General features: G+C 36.1%; 2 protein-coding genes across 2 annotated transcripts in view; one reads left to right on the top strand and one right to left on the bottom strand.

The window, feature by feature from the left end:
• Positions 1-3,843, top strand: part of st6gal2b (ST6 beta-galactosamide alpha-2,6-sialyltranferase 2b) — a 16,018-nt gene extending 12,175 nt beyond the window's left edge. Inside the window, exon 8 of the mRNA XM_028571786.1 lies at positions 3,477-3,843. Within this exon, the coding sequence (XP_028427587.1) occupies positions 3,477-3,742 (266 nt within the window). The 3' untranslated portion in view covers positions 3,743-3,843. The remainder of the gene's footprint in view (positions 1-3,476) is intronic.
• On the bottom strand, positions 797-16,333 carry tmtops2a (teleost multiple tissue opsin 2a). The gene is made up of 5 exons (XM_028571787.1): positions 15,716-16,333; positions 13,129-13,454; positions 10,020-10,253; positions 2,167-2,406; positions 797-1,010 (listed from the first exon to the last, which is right to left on the bottom strand). Exons 1-4 carry the CDS (start codon positions 16,065-16,067, stop codon positions 2,176-2,178), a joined length of 1,143 nt encoding a protein of 380 aa, XP_028427588.1. The 5' UTR covers positions 16,068-16,333; the 3' UTR covers positions 797-1,010; positions 2,167-2,175.

Below are 16,333 nucleotides of genomic sequence, written 5' to 3'. Positions count from 1 at the left end.
TTAATGAATGTAAAATTTAAAAGTACAGACAAAAAGTCTGATTTTAAATGTAAAATCGAATTTTTTTTTTCTTAAATTAAAAATTATTTAAATCAAGTTTAGTAAAGTAATTGAAACGTAAATATTTAATTACAAAATATTTTTAATTTTTTAAACCCGAGAAACAAATAAAAACTCAGTTTAAATGTAAATATACAATTTAACTACTCAACTATGGTATATAATAATGCAAATTTTAACACTATTGTAAATAAAATTGTATAAAACTTTTATTATCAGATAATTAAAAATATTTTATATTTAAGATTTAACAAAATATAATTCTTTAAAAGTAATCAAATAAAAAATTTGTAAATTGTCTTGACGCTAAAAAAATTAAAATATTAACTACTAAATGTTTCAAATGTGAAATTTCAAGATTTAACTCAACCCTAAATTATATTTATTTTATTAATTATCCTGTATTCTGAAAGTAATTCTGAATGATTTGTAGTTTAAAGCAAGTTAAACTTTAAATATAATTTTTTTTTAATTAATACAGAACTTAAATAATCAAAATAAGTAATTTTAATGTTGAAAGATTCAAGAATTAAATGACAAAATTAAAGCTATGTTGAAACATAACAATTAAAAAATATATATATTAATTGACCAAAATATCTAACAAATAATTGTGTGTGCTACATGTGTAAAAAAAAAAAAAAAAAACTGTATAAAAAACAGTAATTAATAAAGTAAATAAATATTAATTAACAAAGAAGTTCTAAATAAAATGTAATACAATGATTTCGTTCCGAAGTAATTAGAAATAAAGTATCACAGAACTTTATTTAAACTTTACAGCAGACAGTTACAAAACAAACAAGAGACATAGAAAAATATTCACATTTTATTGTGTGTGTTTTCTCTCTACTTGACATCCTGGTCCTCCTTTAGCTCACCCAGTAAGAGTGTTTGCTCGGTGTGTCTTCTTGCTGCAGCAGACGCTGGTTCGACTCCAACTTGCAACTCTAAAATATTACATTAAAACACTTATGAGTTTGCTAGAAATACAACTTTTACACTTGAAATTTGCCAATACTCTAATTAGTTTAAAAATATAGTTGATGTTTAGAAGTTACACTCATAATGAAACTTTTAAAATGTCTGTTTTGCTAATTTAAAACAGAGTTGTGTATTTTTGATTTTTTTAAATATAAGTTTAGTTTTAAACATCTTCACTACAGTTAATGTTTAAATGTGTATTTTTTTTGTTGCTTGAATAAAAACTTTGCAAGTTTAAAATGTTGATTAAGTTTGTTATAAAATGCTTAATTATACTGAAAGAATTTATATTTAGTCTTTAAAATAAAAACGTTTATAATTTTATAATTAAATTATATATTGTATTCAATATATTGTTTTATCAGCTTTATTCACTAGGATTTTAAATAATGTATATAAATAAAATACATATTTTAAATATTTTGTTGAATTTATTTGCTGACTATGTTTAGTGTTTTAAATTTATAAATATAAAAATAATAAATACATTTTAAATATTTCAAATATATATTTTGTTGAATTTTTCAGTTTGCTGAAATAAAACTATTTTAAACCAAATTTATTTCATGAATAAATTATTAAAATAGAGTTGTGCAGTTTACAAGTTTTTGTGGTAAACTTCTTTTTTTAATCTTTTTTAAATATTTATTTATTGTTTAAACTAAGTTATGGAAGTTTAAATTATTAAAATATGTGTAACATTAAAAATTAATGAACACTTTATACGACTTTTGTTGATTTTAATCTTTTATATTAAATCTAAAACTTTTTTGTCATTAATTAAATTGAATTAATAAAATGTATCCATGTCAGTGTTTGACTCAGACTCTATTTTATTATATTTTTAAATTAATTTCATGACTTTTTTTTGTAATTTTAATGTAAAATCTTGAGTGACTCTGATTTGTTGGTGTTATTATTTAGTTTATCTTTATGGTTCATAATCTGAAATTAAACTAATGTTAAAACTTGAAATATTAATTAAAAAACATTTTACATACTTATTTTAATATTTTTGAGAAACAACAAAACATTGCGTTCGTGTTTATCTTTATAATTCATCCTCTAAGTTTTACTTTTTATTTATTTTAATATATTTCTGTATTTCGTGTTTGGACTCACCGGATGACATCACAGCGGCGGCTCGGTGGCGTTTGTTTCGTCCGTCACGGTTTCCTCTGCGGCGGCGGGGAGTGTTGTCGTGGCGATGGCGAGTGTTGTCGTGGCGATGATGGCGGGGGGGCTGGCGTCACAGACTCGGCGGTTGAGCTGCACCACGGTGGTCTTGGACTGCACCGAGGTCGGGGCGTTCTCCGTCAGCGCGTTGTTACATCCAAACAGCAGCAGGAAGCAGCGGTAGAACTGGGAACCAATCAGTGATCAGATAGTAATGATCAGATATTTATGATCAATTATTAATAATCGGTTATTAATAATCAGAACAAACAGATCCTGCTGACCTGAAATAAAACTGTGTGGTTGTCTCTGTGTGTGTGTCTGCCTGTGTGTGTGTGTGTGTGTGTGTGTCTCTGTCTGTGTGTGTGTGGTTGTGTCTGTGTTGCGTTTTCCTCACCGCAGTTTGTTCATTTTGGATTTCAGAACAGGATGTAAATATAGATGATGTCAAAAACTCTAGTGTCTTTTTACTGTGCGATATGTGTGATAAGTTTGTTGAATATGGTGATAACGAGATAACTTTGGATGTATAATCAGATATTAAAGAGTTCTCAGTTCTGCTAAAATACAACAAACTGCTCGTTGGATTCAAAAACAATGAAAGGAAATCATTTCTAACTTTATTTTATTGAACATTGTGCTTAATCTTGGACCCTGGGTGCATAGAAACATGCACAAAGTAGCTGTTGGTTCAGTAATTACACAGATTATTATTATTATTATTATTAGTCTGGTTTATGAAAGGGTTACGATTACTCCAACGGCAACTAAGTCATTTTAGTCAGTAAAAACTCTTCAGAAAGTATTTTCTAATTTACATTTAATTTAAAGAAATTATATAAGTGAAATAAAGTAATTTTTCACCAAATCTGATTCCTCAAAATGTTATTTTTGGCAGAATTAAAGTCTGTTCGTTGACACTTCAGAGCCTCTTCTAAAAACAACTTTATAATAACAGATCCCCAAAACAATCTTTTTTTTTTTATATATTCAAGATATTTTTTAATTGATTTTATTATTTTTTATTTTTTTGTATTTTATTATTTTTTATTTTATTTAATGTTTTTTTTTTTATTCATGTTCATGTTATCCCCTTTAAAACCCTTTTGTCTCAGAACTGTGGCCTCCAAATGAAAAACAAAAATTTAATTTGATTATTTTTTCATTCAACATATTTAAATTATTAACGAATATATTTTAATATTTTATTCCAATTAAAGGTTGGTTTGTTTTCTCTCTCTCTCTGTGTGTCCCAGGTATCGTGTTGATGATGTCACTGTGCCGCGAGGTCAGCGTGTACGAGTTCCTGCCGTCGGTGCGTCGGACCGACCGGTGTCACTACTACGAGAACTACCAGGACGCGGCGTGCACGCTGGGCGCCTACCACCCGCTGCTGTACGAGAAGCTGCTGATCCAGAGGATCAACGTGGGGGGGCGCGATCAGCTGACCGCCAAGGGGAAGGTCACGCTCAGCGGCTTCAGGGCGCTCCGCTGTCCCGACACGTCAGAGGTTAAAGGGTAATTTACAGGTTCTTTTCAACCTGGAGGTCATGTCTTGTCTTGTTTTTGTGTCTGTTAGAGTCCTCTTAAAGTTGTGTTGTTGCCGCTGACAGACTCAGGTTATTATTCTAAGTGTCTGACAACATTATGGGATGGATCCCTACAGAGATAGACCTTTAAGTTAAAGAGTAAGATCCTTTTAGTTTAACATGAAACAGCCCCAAAATCACCATCACCAAACTCCACGTAAATAATCAGGACTTCTAGCGTGTATAGAGCCAGCTTATTTCCACCAGACTCCATGTAAATAATCAGGACTTTTTAACATCGTAAAACACACTTCATTTAATGTGGACAGAAACTAAATTAAACTACCAAAAAGCCGTCTTGGTTCATCTTTCCACTGTTCCAACAATCACCACTCTGGTTTGGTTGAAATAAACCTTTAATTCACCCATTTACATGTGGAGATATGCTGGCTGTATACACGCTAAAAGTCCTGATTATTTACATGGAGTCTGGTGGAGTTTGGTGATGGTGATTTCGGGGCAGTTTCATGTTAAACTAAAAGGATCTTACTCTTCAACTAAAAGGTCTATCTCTGTAGGGATCCATCCCATAATGTTGTCAGACACTTAGAATAATAATCTGAGTCTGTCAGTGGCAACAACACAACTTTAAGAGGACACTAACTGACAAAAACTTGCTTAATATCTTACCAGTGTCAAAAGCTTTTTGTCCCCATCAGTCACTTGGATACTAAAACATGAGAAAACAGGGTCCAGGTTGAGAGAAAACTAACAAGTTACCCTTTAACGAGCATCAGAGTTTAGACTTTAGGTGGAAAATAAAGGTTTTTCCCAAAGAGTTTTGGTCTCTGAATGTCTCTTGAGCTGCATTCAGTAGCTGCTGGGAGATTTAAACTCCTAAAACGAGGTAAGCATTACGCTGCCACAATTACTCAAACTAACCACAACTATTTTTGTCATCAATTAAGTTGTTTTGTCAGTTAAAAAAAAAAATATTTTCTAATTTGCACTTATAAAAAAAATTAATTAATTCTCACTTTTCACCATATTTAATTCGTCAAAATGTTATTTTTGGCAGAATCAAGCTTGTGTATCCGTTCACACCGGCTGTGTTTCCAGCTGACAGCGTTTCACACGTTCGTTAACTCTGACTGAAAGGAGTTCGTTATTATTTTTCTGTCTCTTTGTGAAACCAGGCGGCCATGACGACTATAAATAAACCCAGGGGCCCCTGAATGCATCGTTAGAGACTTGATACGCTGCCAACGTGTGTTCTGGCCGAGACAATTACATGTTTGAACAACTCAGACGCTGTCGGGCGTTAAATTGAAGACCATCTGCAGATTAAGAGCTTAAACTCTGTTGAGTTTGTTCAACGTGAAACACAAATCTGAAGCTAACAGGATCTAACTTTTTGAGATTTAATCCGTCAACGTGTTAAATGTGTTAAAAAGAAACGGAGGTTTGGTGCTGCACGTTCATGTTTTTTTTTTATGTTTGGAGGAAAACTAAATAAACTGCCAGTTTGTAACACCTGTGTGTCAGAGTTCACCTGTCCATACTTTAGCATCTACGTTAGCATCTGCATTAGCATCTCTTTGGGTGTACTGTCTCTTTAAGAAAAGAACTACATTATTATGAGTAAGTAGAGCACTTTTATACTTCAGTAATTTATTTACACATTTTAAAATGATTTAGACTCTTAAAAGTTCAGTTTGTGTTATTTTTTTTAACTTCTCACAAAAAGAAATTAATTTTTTTCCTCAGCTAAATTTTTTTTAAATTAATTTTGAATTTATTAGCATTTAAAAAATATATATATTTAAATATTTCACAAAAAAGAAACCTTTACTTCGAATCTGAAATATAAATTTTTACTTTGTTCTCAATTTATCTATTTATTTAAACTTTGTTATCCATTTGTTAACATAACTTTCTCTGATTTTGACATTTTCTTTAATTTTACTCTGAAATTTGGGCTTTTTGTATTAATTTATTTTTCATATTAAATTTCTGATTTTCAGATTTTTATTCTGAATTTAATTTTTCATTTTTTCTTTCTCCTGGTGCACGTCTTTATTTTTTAAATTTTTCACAAAAAGAAATTTTGAGCTTTTTTTTCGGCTTAATGTTTTCATTTTTATTTAATTTTTAAAGATTTTTCAAAAAGAAAAAAGCTCTTTAGTTTAGATACAGAACATGTAGATCCATTTTTTTTTTTTTTTTTTTTTTTTTTTATAATTTTTGGGACTTTTCCCTTTTTATTTAGAAAGTGGATAGATATGAAAGCGGGAGAGAGATGGGGGGATGATGGGCAGCAGGTCGGACTCGAACCCTGCGCCGCTGCAGGACTCGGCCTACGTGGGGCGAACGCTCCCACTGGGTGAGCCAGAGGTCGCCCCAAATTCAGTTACCTTTTTTCTCAATTTCTCTGAAATCGTTTCCTGTGTTTTATTACTTTTTACTTCCTCTGATTTATTTTCGTTTTAAATGTGGGCTTTTCTGCATTAATTAATTGTCTAATTTTTTATTTTCATACAATTTTCTGGACATCAGGGCCCAAACCACCACCCACCCAGAACTCCTCTGACTCACACCATCATCCTTTCACCCGATCCTACTGGTCATACTGGTCACCATGACCACGACCACCCAGCCCAGGGTCCCTAAACCAGTGTTTTTCAACCTTTTTTGAGCCATGGCACACCACCAACCAAAAATGTACCAAAATGACACATTGTAGCCTAATAAGATCAGAATCTTTTTTTAAAATGTATCCATCGCTTTTGCAGGCTTACATCGATGATCTCGGGCCCTACTGCTTACATCCTGTCAGTGCGGGATGCGCGGGAAAGGTGACAGTGGCAGTAATTCTATTGTCTTAAATCAACGAGGTCATTATTGCGCTATACTGCCACCTACTGATACAGAATAGTATTTAATTTCTCTGCCAGTCATCATATTGAGGCACAGATGCGCAACAATGGCAAATTATTTGCAGTAACTCAATAAAAAAAATTGTTGTACCAATAAAGTAAAATCTGATAATTTCTCATGACACACAGGACGATCTCTCACGGCACACTAGTGTGCCTAAGCACAGTGGTTGAAAACCACTGCCCTAAACACATCCCTCCCCCCTCCCACAACGGGCTCAGAAAGTCACATGGGGGCCCTGAACCAGTCACCCAGATCTCACCCTGCCCAAAATCCACAGCTTTCACCAATCCTACCCCTCAGAGAACAGGCCTTCCTACTCCCCTTTTCCCCTGAGGAACCTACCCAGCTCAGGAAACCTAAACCGGTACCGAGTGACCCAGAATCAACCCAACTCCTCCATCCCAAAGGGAGAGGGACCTCTACCCTCCCTCACAACATCCCACTCACAAGGAAAGCCAATCACAATCTCTCCACCAGTCCCTCGTATCAACAAGGCGGACACCCAACCGTTAGCACGAATTCACGAACCCTCAGCCCAGCCAGACTAACCTGACTGTCGGTACACGATCCATTCTGCTCATGCGCAGATGATAATACTGTTTTAGCGAGGATACGACACTGCCCGATCTTTTCCACGCTAGCCTCCACCGGGAAGCTAACAGCTAGATTCATTCCAAAATGACGTTAAGTCAAACTTAATGGGAGAAGCAGCTACATTAAGACTTTACAGTAATAACAATAAAGACAAATATTGAGTGATTGTATTTTAAATGAGCACAAGTAAAGTAGAGCTGACGTAACAGCTGTTATATATGTTAACTGTTATTTTCAAGTTTTATTTTGAGGGTCTTTTAAAGTTATTACATGCTGTCTCAGCTAGCGGTTAGCCGAATTAGCTGTTAGCTAAACTAACGTTAGCTTGGCTGTGGAGGCTATCGACCGGAAGCGGGGAACAAATCGGGCAGTGTTGTAAATCCTCGTACAAGAACCGATCGGGTCAGACGCTGACTCCGCCAGATGGATCGCTTCGCATTAGCTCGGCATATCCATCTGGGAACTTTCCGTTGGAGAACTTTTGGGAAGGGGCAAAAATCCTGGTTATCTGATTGGATGAACCATCTGTCTATCACCACCTATAGTTGGTGATAGACGGGCCAAATCAACTAGCCTGGTGAGACCATCCTGATCTGGCGAGCTCCAGTTCTCCTCCCAGATCAGTCTGGCATCTTGAGAGAGAGAAAATTTGGAGCCGTTAGCCAAACGACCGACCAATCAGCGTTGGTTTTGAGGTGGGTTTAGGTGGTGATAGACAGATGGTTTAACCAATCAGCTAACCAGGATTTTCAGACAGCGGTAGCCCTAATTCTGTTAGCTGCTCGCTAATGCTTTTTTCTTTTGGAATATAGACCGGGAACCTGAAATGGGGTCTTTTATTCTTTTATTCCTAAATTCTCGTTACACAAACGGCAAATCTCCTTAACCGACATGTTGCTAGCTTGCTGAGCTAACGAGCTATGCTTTGTCTGCAGCAGCAGCAGCAGGGGTAGCCTGGCTTGTGGTTGTATTTTCATACGCTTCGTTGATCCGATTGGTTGATTTGGCCCGTCTATCACCAACTATAGGTGGTGATAGACAGATGGTTCTGCCCAAAAGTTCTCCAACGGTAAGTTCCCAGATGGATATGCCGAGCAAATGCGAAGCGATCCATCTGGCGGAGTCAGGTTACAAATCAACCAGTTGGAAGAAGAGCAAAAACATCTTTTCCTCCGAGAAAAGCCTCCAGTGCGGGTTTTTTTAATCTCTATCTCAAGATGCCAGACTGATCTGGGAGTGCAGACGATTTTAGACAAGAGGGAGGAGCTGCTTACACTCAATCCCATCATAGCCACGCCCTAAAACACCCCCGCTTTATCGCCGATTTTAAAATCAACGAGACTATAATTCAAAACATGAACATCATTCTGTGTTGCAGAAGACTCAAAACTAGCGACTGAGACCATAAGCTTATGAAGATGTTTACAGAGAGAAGTGGGTCACTTTCTCATAGACTTCTACAGTAACAGCACATGTCGCCCCCTGCTGGTATTCAGATAGGATGCAGGTTTAAGGTAGCCTAGAAATCTAGACCACCCTAGTGGCAGCAAATGTAATTTGCAGCCAGGGGGGGTCTAGGGACTCTACGTTGGCTTGCGAGCTGGAAAAACCAAACTCTGGTCAGGCCAATAACATCGTGTATAGAGTGGGTGGGCGGGGCTTATGGCTGCTGCTGCTGGTGAACAGGGGTCTTCTGGAAGACTTGGAGTTCAGCTTTTCTTTGAGAAAAGAACAAAGAACGGCACTGAAGTCATTCTTAAAAAAGGGAGATGTGTTCGGAGTTTAGAGTTTAACCTATCAACTAGCTCCGCTATCTTCTTCGTTGCTCTGATTGGTTGGAGCGCTATCCTATTGCGTGCAGAGTGAATCTGAAAGACAACAGTTTATCCCGCCCCCTCTGATTGAGCCCAGCCAATGGTGAGTCCCCAGACCCAACATCTGGATGTGGGTCTGGCTTGTCAGGCGAGGTTTAAGGCACTTCTGCATTTGCAGCGCTTGGCTGAAGCGGATGCTTTGTCCATTAATAAATTAATGATAATATTATACAGTCTATGGTCCAGACGGCCATGTTTCTGGCAGGGCGGACCCCAGGAACCGGGATGGTGGTCTGTGATAGAAGGGTGACCTCCATGATGAAAGGGACTCAGAAGGCCAAAACTGCCCACCATGAGAAAACCCAATCTGAACCCTCATCACACTCGGCCTGCCCAGTTTCTCTGGATACCAGACTCACGTTTCTCCCTCCACTTCCTCCCTCCCTCCATACTGCATTATTTTATTTTGAATTTTCTTTTACACATTTCACAAAAAGAAAAATGGTCTTAAGTTAAGATACCATTTTTTACATTACTTTCTGACATTTACTTAATTTTTCTAAAAATATTTATTAAATTTTTTTTTTTTTTTCACTTTATTTTTAAACTTTTCTGACTTTTTTTAAATTACTTTTTCTCAATTGTTTCATTACATTATTTTAATTTTAAATTAAGTCTAGTCATTTCATTTGATTTTTTTTAAATTATTTTCTTTATTATTATTATTATAAAATAAATATTTTTTTTTTGACAGTTTTAAAAAAATTCTGAATTTTTAATTTTCTTTTACACATTTCACAAGAAGGAAAAATGCTCTTTACTTTAGATACAAAAACATACCTGACATTTATCCATTTTTTCTAGAAATATGAATGAATAAAATTCTCATGTTATTTAGTAATGTTCTTCCCTCCGTACTGACCTGTTTGTTCATGAGGATGTAGATGACGGGGTTGATGACGGTGCTGCTCTTGGCGAGCAGCGACGGGACGACCGTGGCGACCGGGCTGACGGCTCCCGGCCGGCCGAAGGTGGCTACCATGGCGACCACGCCGTACGGCAGCCAGCAGAGCAGGTAGCACACCACCGTGGTGAACACCATCAACAGGATGTGCAGCTCTCTGCGGCGGGCTGCCAAGCGCCGAACCTGACCCACCTGGAAGACACAACACAGGTCAGAAACTCCCTTACAGACACAACGCAGGGCAGAAACTGCCTCACAGACACAACACAGGTCAGAAACTCCCTTACAGACACAACGCAGGGCAGAAACTGCCTCACAGACACAACACGGGTCAGAAACTCCCTCACAGACACAACACAGGTCAGAAACTACCTTACAGACACAACACAGGGCAGAAACTCCCTCACAGACACAACGCAGGGCAGAAACTCCCTCACAGACACAACGCAGGGCAGAAACTATCTTACAGACACAACAAAGGTCTGCCATTTTTTTAAATAAAGAGTATATAAGATAATAGCGAGATAATAAAGAGTGTATATAAGATAATAGTGTGGTAATAAAGAGGTAATAAAGAGTATATAAGATAACAGCGAGGTAATAAAGAGGTAATAAAGAGTATATTAGATAACAGCGAGGTAATAAAGAGTATGTAAGATAACAGCGAGGTAATAAAGAGTATGTAAGATAACAGCGAGGTAATAAAGAGTATGTAAGATAAAGAGTATGTAAGATAACAGCGAGGTAATAAAGAGTATGTAAGATAAAGAGTATGTAAGATAACAGCGAGGTAATAAAGAGTATGTAAGATAAAGAGTATGTAAGATAACAGCGAGGTAATAAAGAGTATGTAAGATAACAGCGAGGTAATAAAGAGTATGTAAGATAAAGGCGAGGTAATAAAGAGTATGTAAGATAACAGCGAGGTAATAAAGAGTATGTAAGATAACAGCGAGGTAATAAAGAGTATGTAAGATAAAGGCGAGGTAATAAAGAGTATGTAAGATAACAGCGAGGTAATAAAGAGTATGTAAGATAAAGAGTATGTAAGATAACAGCGAGGTAATAAAGAGTATGTAAGATAAAGAGTATGTAAGATAACAGCGAGGTAATAAAGAGTATGTAAGATAAAAGTATGTAAATAAAGAGTAGGTAATAAAGAGTATGTAAGATAACAGCGAGGTAATAAAGAGTATGTAAGATAACAGCGAGGTAATAAAGAGTATGTAAGATAACAGCGAGGTAATAAAGAGTATGTAAGATAACAGCGAGGTAATAAAGAGTATGTAAGATAACAGCGAGGTAATAAAGAGTATAAGATAATAGTGAGGTAATAAAGAGGTAATAAAGAGTATAAGATAACAGCGAGGTAATAAAGAGGTAATAAAGAGTATAAGATAACAGCGAGGTAATAAAGAGTAGAAGATAATAGTGAGGTAATAAAGAGTATGTAAGGTAACAGCGAGGTAATAAAGAGTATGTAAGATAACAGCGAGGTAATAAAGAGTATAAGATAATAGTCAGGTAATAAAGAGTAGAAGATAATAGTGAGGTAATAAAGAGTATAAGATAACAGTGAGGTAATAAAGAGTATATAAGATAACAGCGAGGTAATAAAGAGTATATAAGATAACTGCGAGGTAATAAAGAGTATAAGATAATAGTGAGGTAATAAAGAGTATATAAGATAACAGTGAGGTAATAGAGAGTATATAAGATAACAGTGAGGTAATAAAGAGTATATAAGATAATAGTGTGGTAATAAAGAGTATATAAGATGATAGTGTGGTAATAAAGAGTATATAAGATAATAGTGTGGTAATAAAGAGTATATAAGATAATAGTGTGGTAATAAAGAGTATATAAGATAACAGTGAGGTAATAAAGAGTATATAAGATAATAGTGTGGTAATAAAGAGTATATAAGATGATAGTGTGGTAATAAAGAGTATATAAGATAATAGTGAGGTAATAAAGAGTATATAAGATAATAGTGTGGTAATAAAGAGTATATAAGATAACAGCGAGGTAATAAAGAGTATATAAGATAATAGTGTGGTAATAAAGAGTATATAAGATAACAGTGAGGTAATAAAGAGTATATAAGATAATAGTGTGGTAATAAAGAGTATATAAGATAATAGTGTGGTAATAAAGAGTATATAAGATAATAGTGTGGTAATAAAGAGTATATAAGATAATAGTGAGGTAATAAAGAGGTAATAAAGAGTATATAAGATAATAGTGTGGTAATAAAGAGTATATAAGATAATAGTGTGGTAATAAAGAGTAATAATATAATATAAGATAACAATAGGTAATAAAGAGTATATAAGATAATAGTGTGGTAATAAAGAGTATATAAGATAATAGTGTGGTAATAAAGAGTATATAAGATAATAGTGAGGTAATAAAGAGGTAATAAAGAGTATATAAGATAACAGCGAGGTAATAAAGAGTATATAAGATAATAGTGTGGTAATAAAGAGTATATAAGATAACAGTGTGGTAATAAAGAGTATATAAGATAACAGTGAGGTAATAAAGAGTATATAAGATAACAGCGAGGTAATAGAGAGTATATAAGATAATAGTGTGGTAATAAAGAGTATATAAGATAATAGTGTGGTAATAAAGAGTATATAAGATAACAGTGAGGTAATAAAGAGTATATAAGATAATAGTGAGGTAATAAAGAGTATATAAGATAATAGTGTGGTAATAAAGAGTATATAAGATAATAGTGTGGTAATAAAGAGTATATAAGATAATAGTGAGGTAATAAAGAGTATATAAGATAATAGTGTGGTAATAAAGAGTATATAAGATAATAGTGAGGTAATAAAGAGTATATAAGATAATAGTGTGGTAATAAAGAGTATATAAGATAATAGTGAGGTAATAAAGAGTATATAAGATAACAGCGAGGTAATAAAGAGTATATAAGATAACAGCGTGGTAATAAAGAGTATATAAGATAACAGCGAGGTAATAAAGAGTATATAAGATAACAGCGAGGTAATAAAGAGTATATAAGATAACAGCGAGGTAATAAATGGAGACTGACGTGTCTGACGGCGTGCAGCAGGCGTCCGTAGCAGTACACCATGACCAGGACGGGAACGGCGAGGCAGAACACGAACAGACAGATGACGTACGAGTGCGAGGCGGCCGTGCGCTGCGTCCACGTGACGGAGCAGCTGGTCCCGGCGCCCTCCAGGCCGTAGCTGCTCCAGCCAATCAGAGGCGGCGCCGTCCACAGCACGGAGTAGAGCCAGGTCCCGCCCACTGTCAGCAGCGGCTTCCTGTAGTCCGACACGCGCGCGTTGTACACCAGCAGCGTGCTGTAGCGCTCGTAGGACAGCACGGACAGGGACATCAGGGACACGATGCCTGCAGGGGAGGACACAGGAAGAGGACAGGAGATTTTCACAATAAAAGACCCAATATTTAAAAAAAAAAGAAATATATATAAAAATATTTTTTTAATTAAAAGATGTCATTTTTTTAGATAATTGTTCATAATGTTTTGAGAAGAGAAATCTGAATATTTTGAGAGTAAAGAATGGGAGAGATTGTCCTCTTGTTGACCTGTGGCCTCCGAGATGTATTCAAAACAAACATGGCGGCTTCAGGCGCCGTAACAAATACTCTAACCACCCCAAAAAACCCAGAGACACACACACACACACACACACACACACACACACACACACACACAGAAACACACACACACACACACACACAGACAGACACACACACACAGACACACACAGAAACAGACACACTCACAGAGACAGACACACAGAAACAGACACACACACACACACACACACACACACACACACACACACACACACACAGAAACACACACAGACACATGCGTATACATACATACACACACACACACACAGAAACACACACACACAGATACAGACGCACAGACACACACACACAAACAAACAAACAGACACACACACAGAGACAGACAGACACACACACAGAAACACACACACAAACAGACACACACACATATTTATTATTTACATATCATTTATTTTGTACAAATATTGTAACCAGGCACTGATTGTAGATACTGATTTGTAATTCCCACTGCGATACATCAACCACTGTGTCCCTGAGCAAGGCACTTAACCCCTAGTTGCTCCAGAGGAGTGCAACCTCTGACATATACAGTATAGCAATTGTAAGTCGCTTTGGATATAAGCGTCAGCTAAATGACATGTAAGGTAACGTAATCTTGCACTAATTGTACATATAGATATTGATCTGTAATCTTGCACTGATTGTACATATTGATCTGTAATGGTATAAACAGTTAATGTAGTGGGTGAATGAGAGATTGTCTTATCTCTGAAATCAGTGTTTTTGAGAACTTGTTGACCTGCAGCCTTTGAGACATGTTGTGGTAACACTCCCCATGCAGACACACACACACACTAACACACACACACACACACACACACACACATACAGAGACACATATATATATACACACACACACACACACACATACAGAGACACATATATACACACACACATGCACGCACACATGCAGAAACACATACACACACACATGCAGAGACACATACACAAACACACACCCACAGAGAGAGAGAAGAACAGTGAAATGTGTTAATAAGCGGATGTGTAGCTGACTGATCTCTGGTGACTCGAGTCTCTTTGATCTTTTTTTAATCTTGAAGATCTGCTTCATCAAGTCGGAGGAATCTCTTCACAACGTCTCAGCGTGACAGATTAATACTCTTTAAAATCACTAAACATTTAATAACTGTTATTTAAAATCATTAAACATTTAATAACTCTTATCTGAAATCACTAAACATTTAATAACCCTTATTTAAAATCACTAAACATTCAATAACTGTTATTTAAAATCACTAAACATTTAATAACTTATCAGTTTTTAACAGAAACATCAGAAACCTCTGTCGACGACACGAGAAACTAACCAGATACTAATCTGTTGAAGATGTTTTCATCACACAGCTGTTACTCTGCTGGAATATATTTTAGAAAAATATTTTTTAATATAAATCTGAATATTTCAGACAGAATTTTTTTTTTGAAAGGAAAGTCTGAATATTTGACTAAAAATCTTAATTTTGGACAGAAAAGTTAGGAGCATTTTTATAATTTTTTTTTTAAATCTAAATTTGTTTTGCCAAAAAAACATTTTTAGACAAAAAATCTGAATTTTTTAGACTACAAATCTGAATTTTTTTTTAGACTACAAATCTGAATTTTTTTAGACTACAAATCTGAATTTTTTTAGACTTAAAAATCTGAAATTTTTAGACTTAATCTATATTTGTTTTTGGATTTAAAAATCTGAATTTTTTTAGACAAAAAATCTGAATTTTTTTAGACAAAAATCTGAATTTTTTTAGACAAAAAATCTGACTTGTTTTTTTAGACAAAAACACAAATTGTTTTAGACTAAAAAACAAATTTTTAGAGAATTCGCAACATTTTTGGATACAACGTTGGAATATTTTTGATTAAGTCATTTTTTTATATTTTGAGAAACTAAACCTCGTTGAAGCGGCAGCGTGCTGTGACGTCACCACGGTCTCCGTACCCAGGAGGTTTTCCGTGACCGTAAAACTCACCGAAGCAGGAGTTGACGAAGCCGTACCACATGCAGCCGCTGCGCCCGTACAGCCAGCGCGCGTGCAGGCTGGAGGCGAAGCTCAGCGTGGTGCCGCACACGCACACCAGCATGTCGCTGACGCTGATGTTGAGCAGCAGCATGTTGACGGGCGTGCGCAGCGTCTTGAAGCGGCAGAACAGAACCAGAACCAGCAGGTTGTTGAGGAAGCCCAGCACCATGATGGAGCCCAGGAACACCGAGACCACGCGGTGGCCGCCGCGAGACAGCCGCTCCACGGGCCGGTCGCTCCAGTCCGCCATCGCCTCGCTCAGGTTGGACGCCAGGTTGATCTCGCTCGCCGACGAGAACATCGCGCGCTGCTGAGCCGGCGAGACGGTCCTCTTTGGGTCAGGGTTTCCGCAGGGTCTTAAAAAATCTAATTTGATGCCTTAAATAGTCTTACATTTGCTCAGGTGTTGTGTTTTTGGTCTTAAATCATTTTTAAACAGGTCTTAAGTTTCCAATAATGCATGTTAAAATGCTCTGTGGAGTTGTAGTTTTTTCTTCCGCTAGTCCAAGTAAGACTACAAATTAGACCAACATGCAACTTGTATTGCAGCTAGTTAGCTTTTGTGTT

This window comes from Perca flavescens, chromosome 24 (genome assembly GCF_004354835.1).
Source record: "Perca flavescens isolate YP-PL-M2 chromosome 24, PFLA_1.0, whole genome shotgun sequence".
NCBI lineage: Eukaryota > Metazoa > Chordata > Actinopteri > Perciformes > Percidae > Perca > Perca flavescens.
This window is presented reverse-complemented; position numbering and strand designations above follow the sequence as displayed.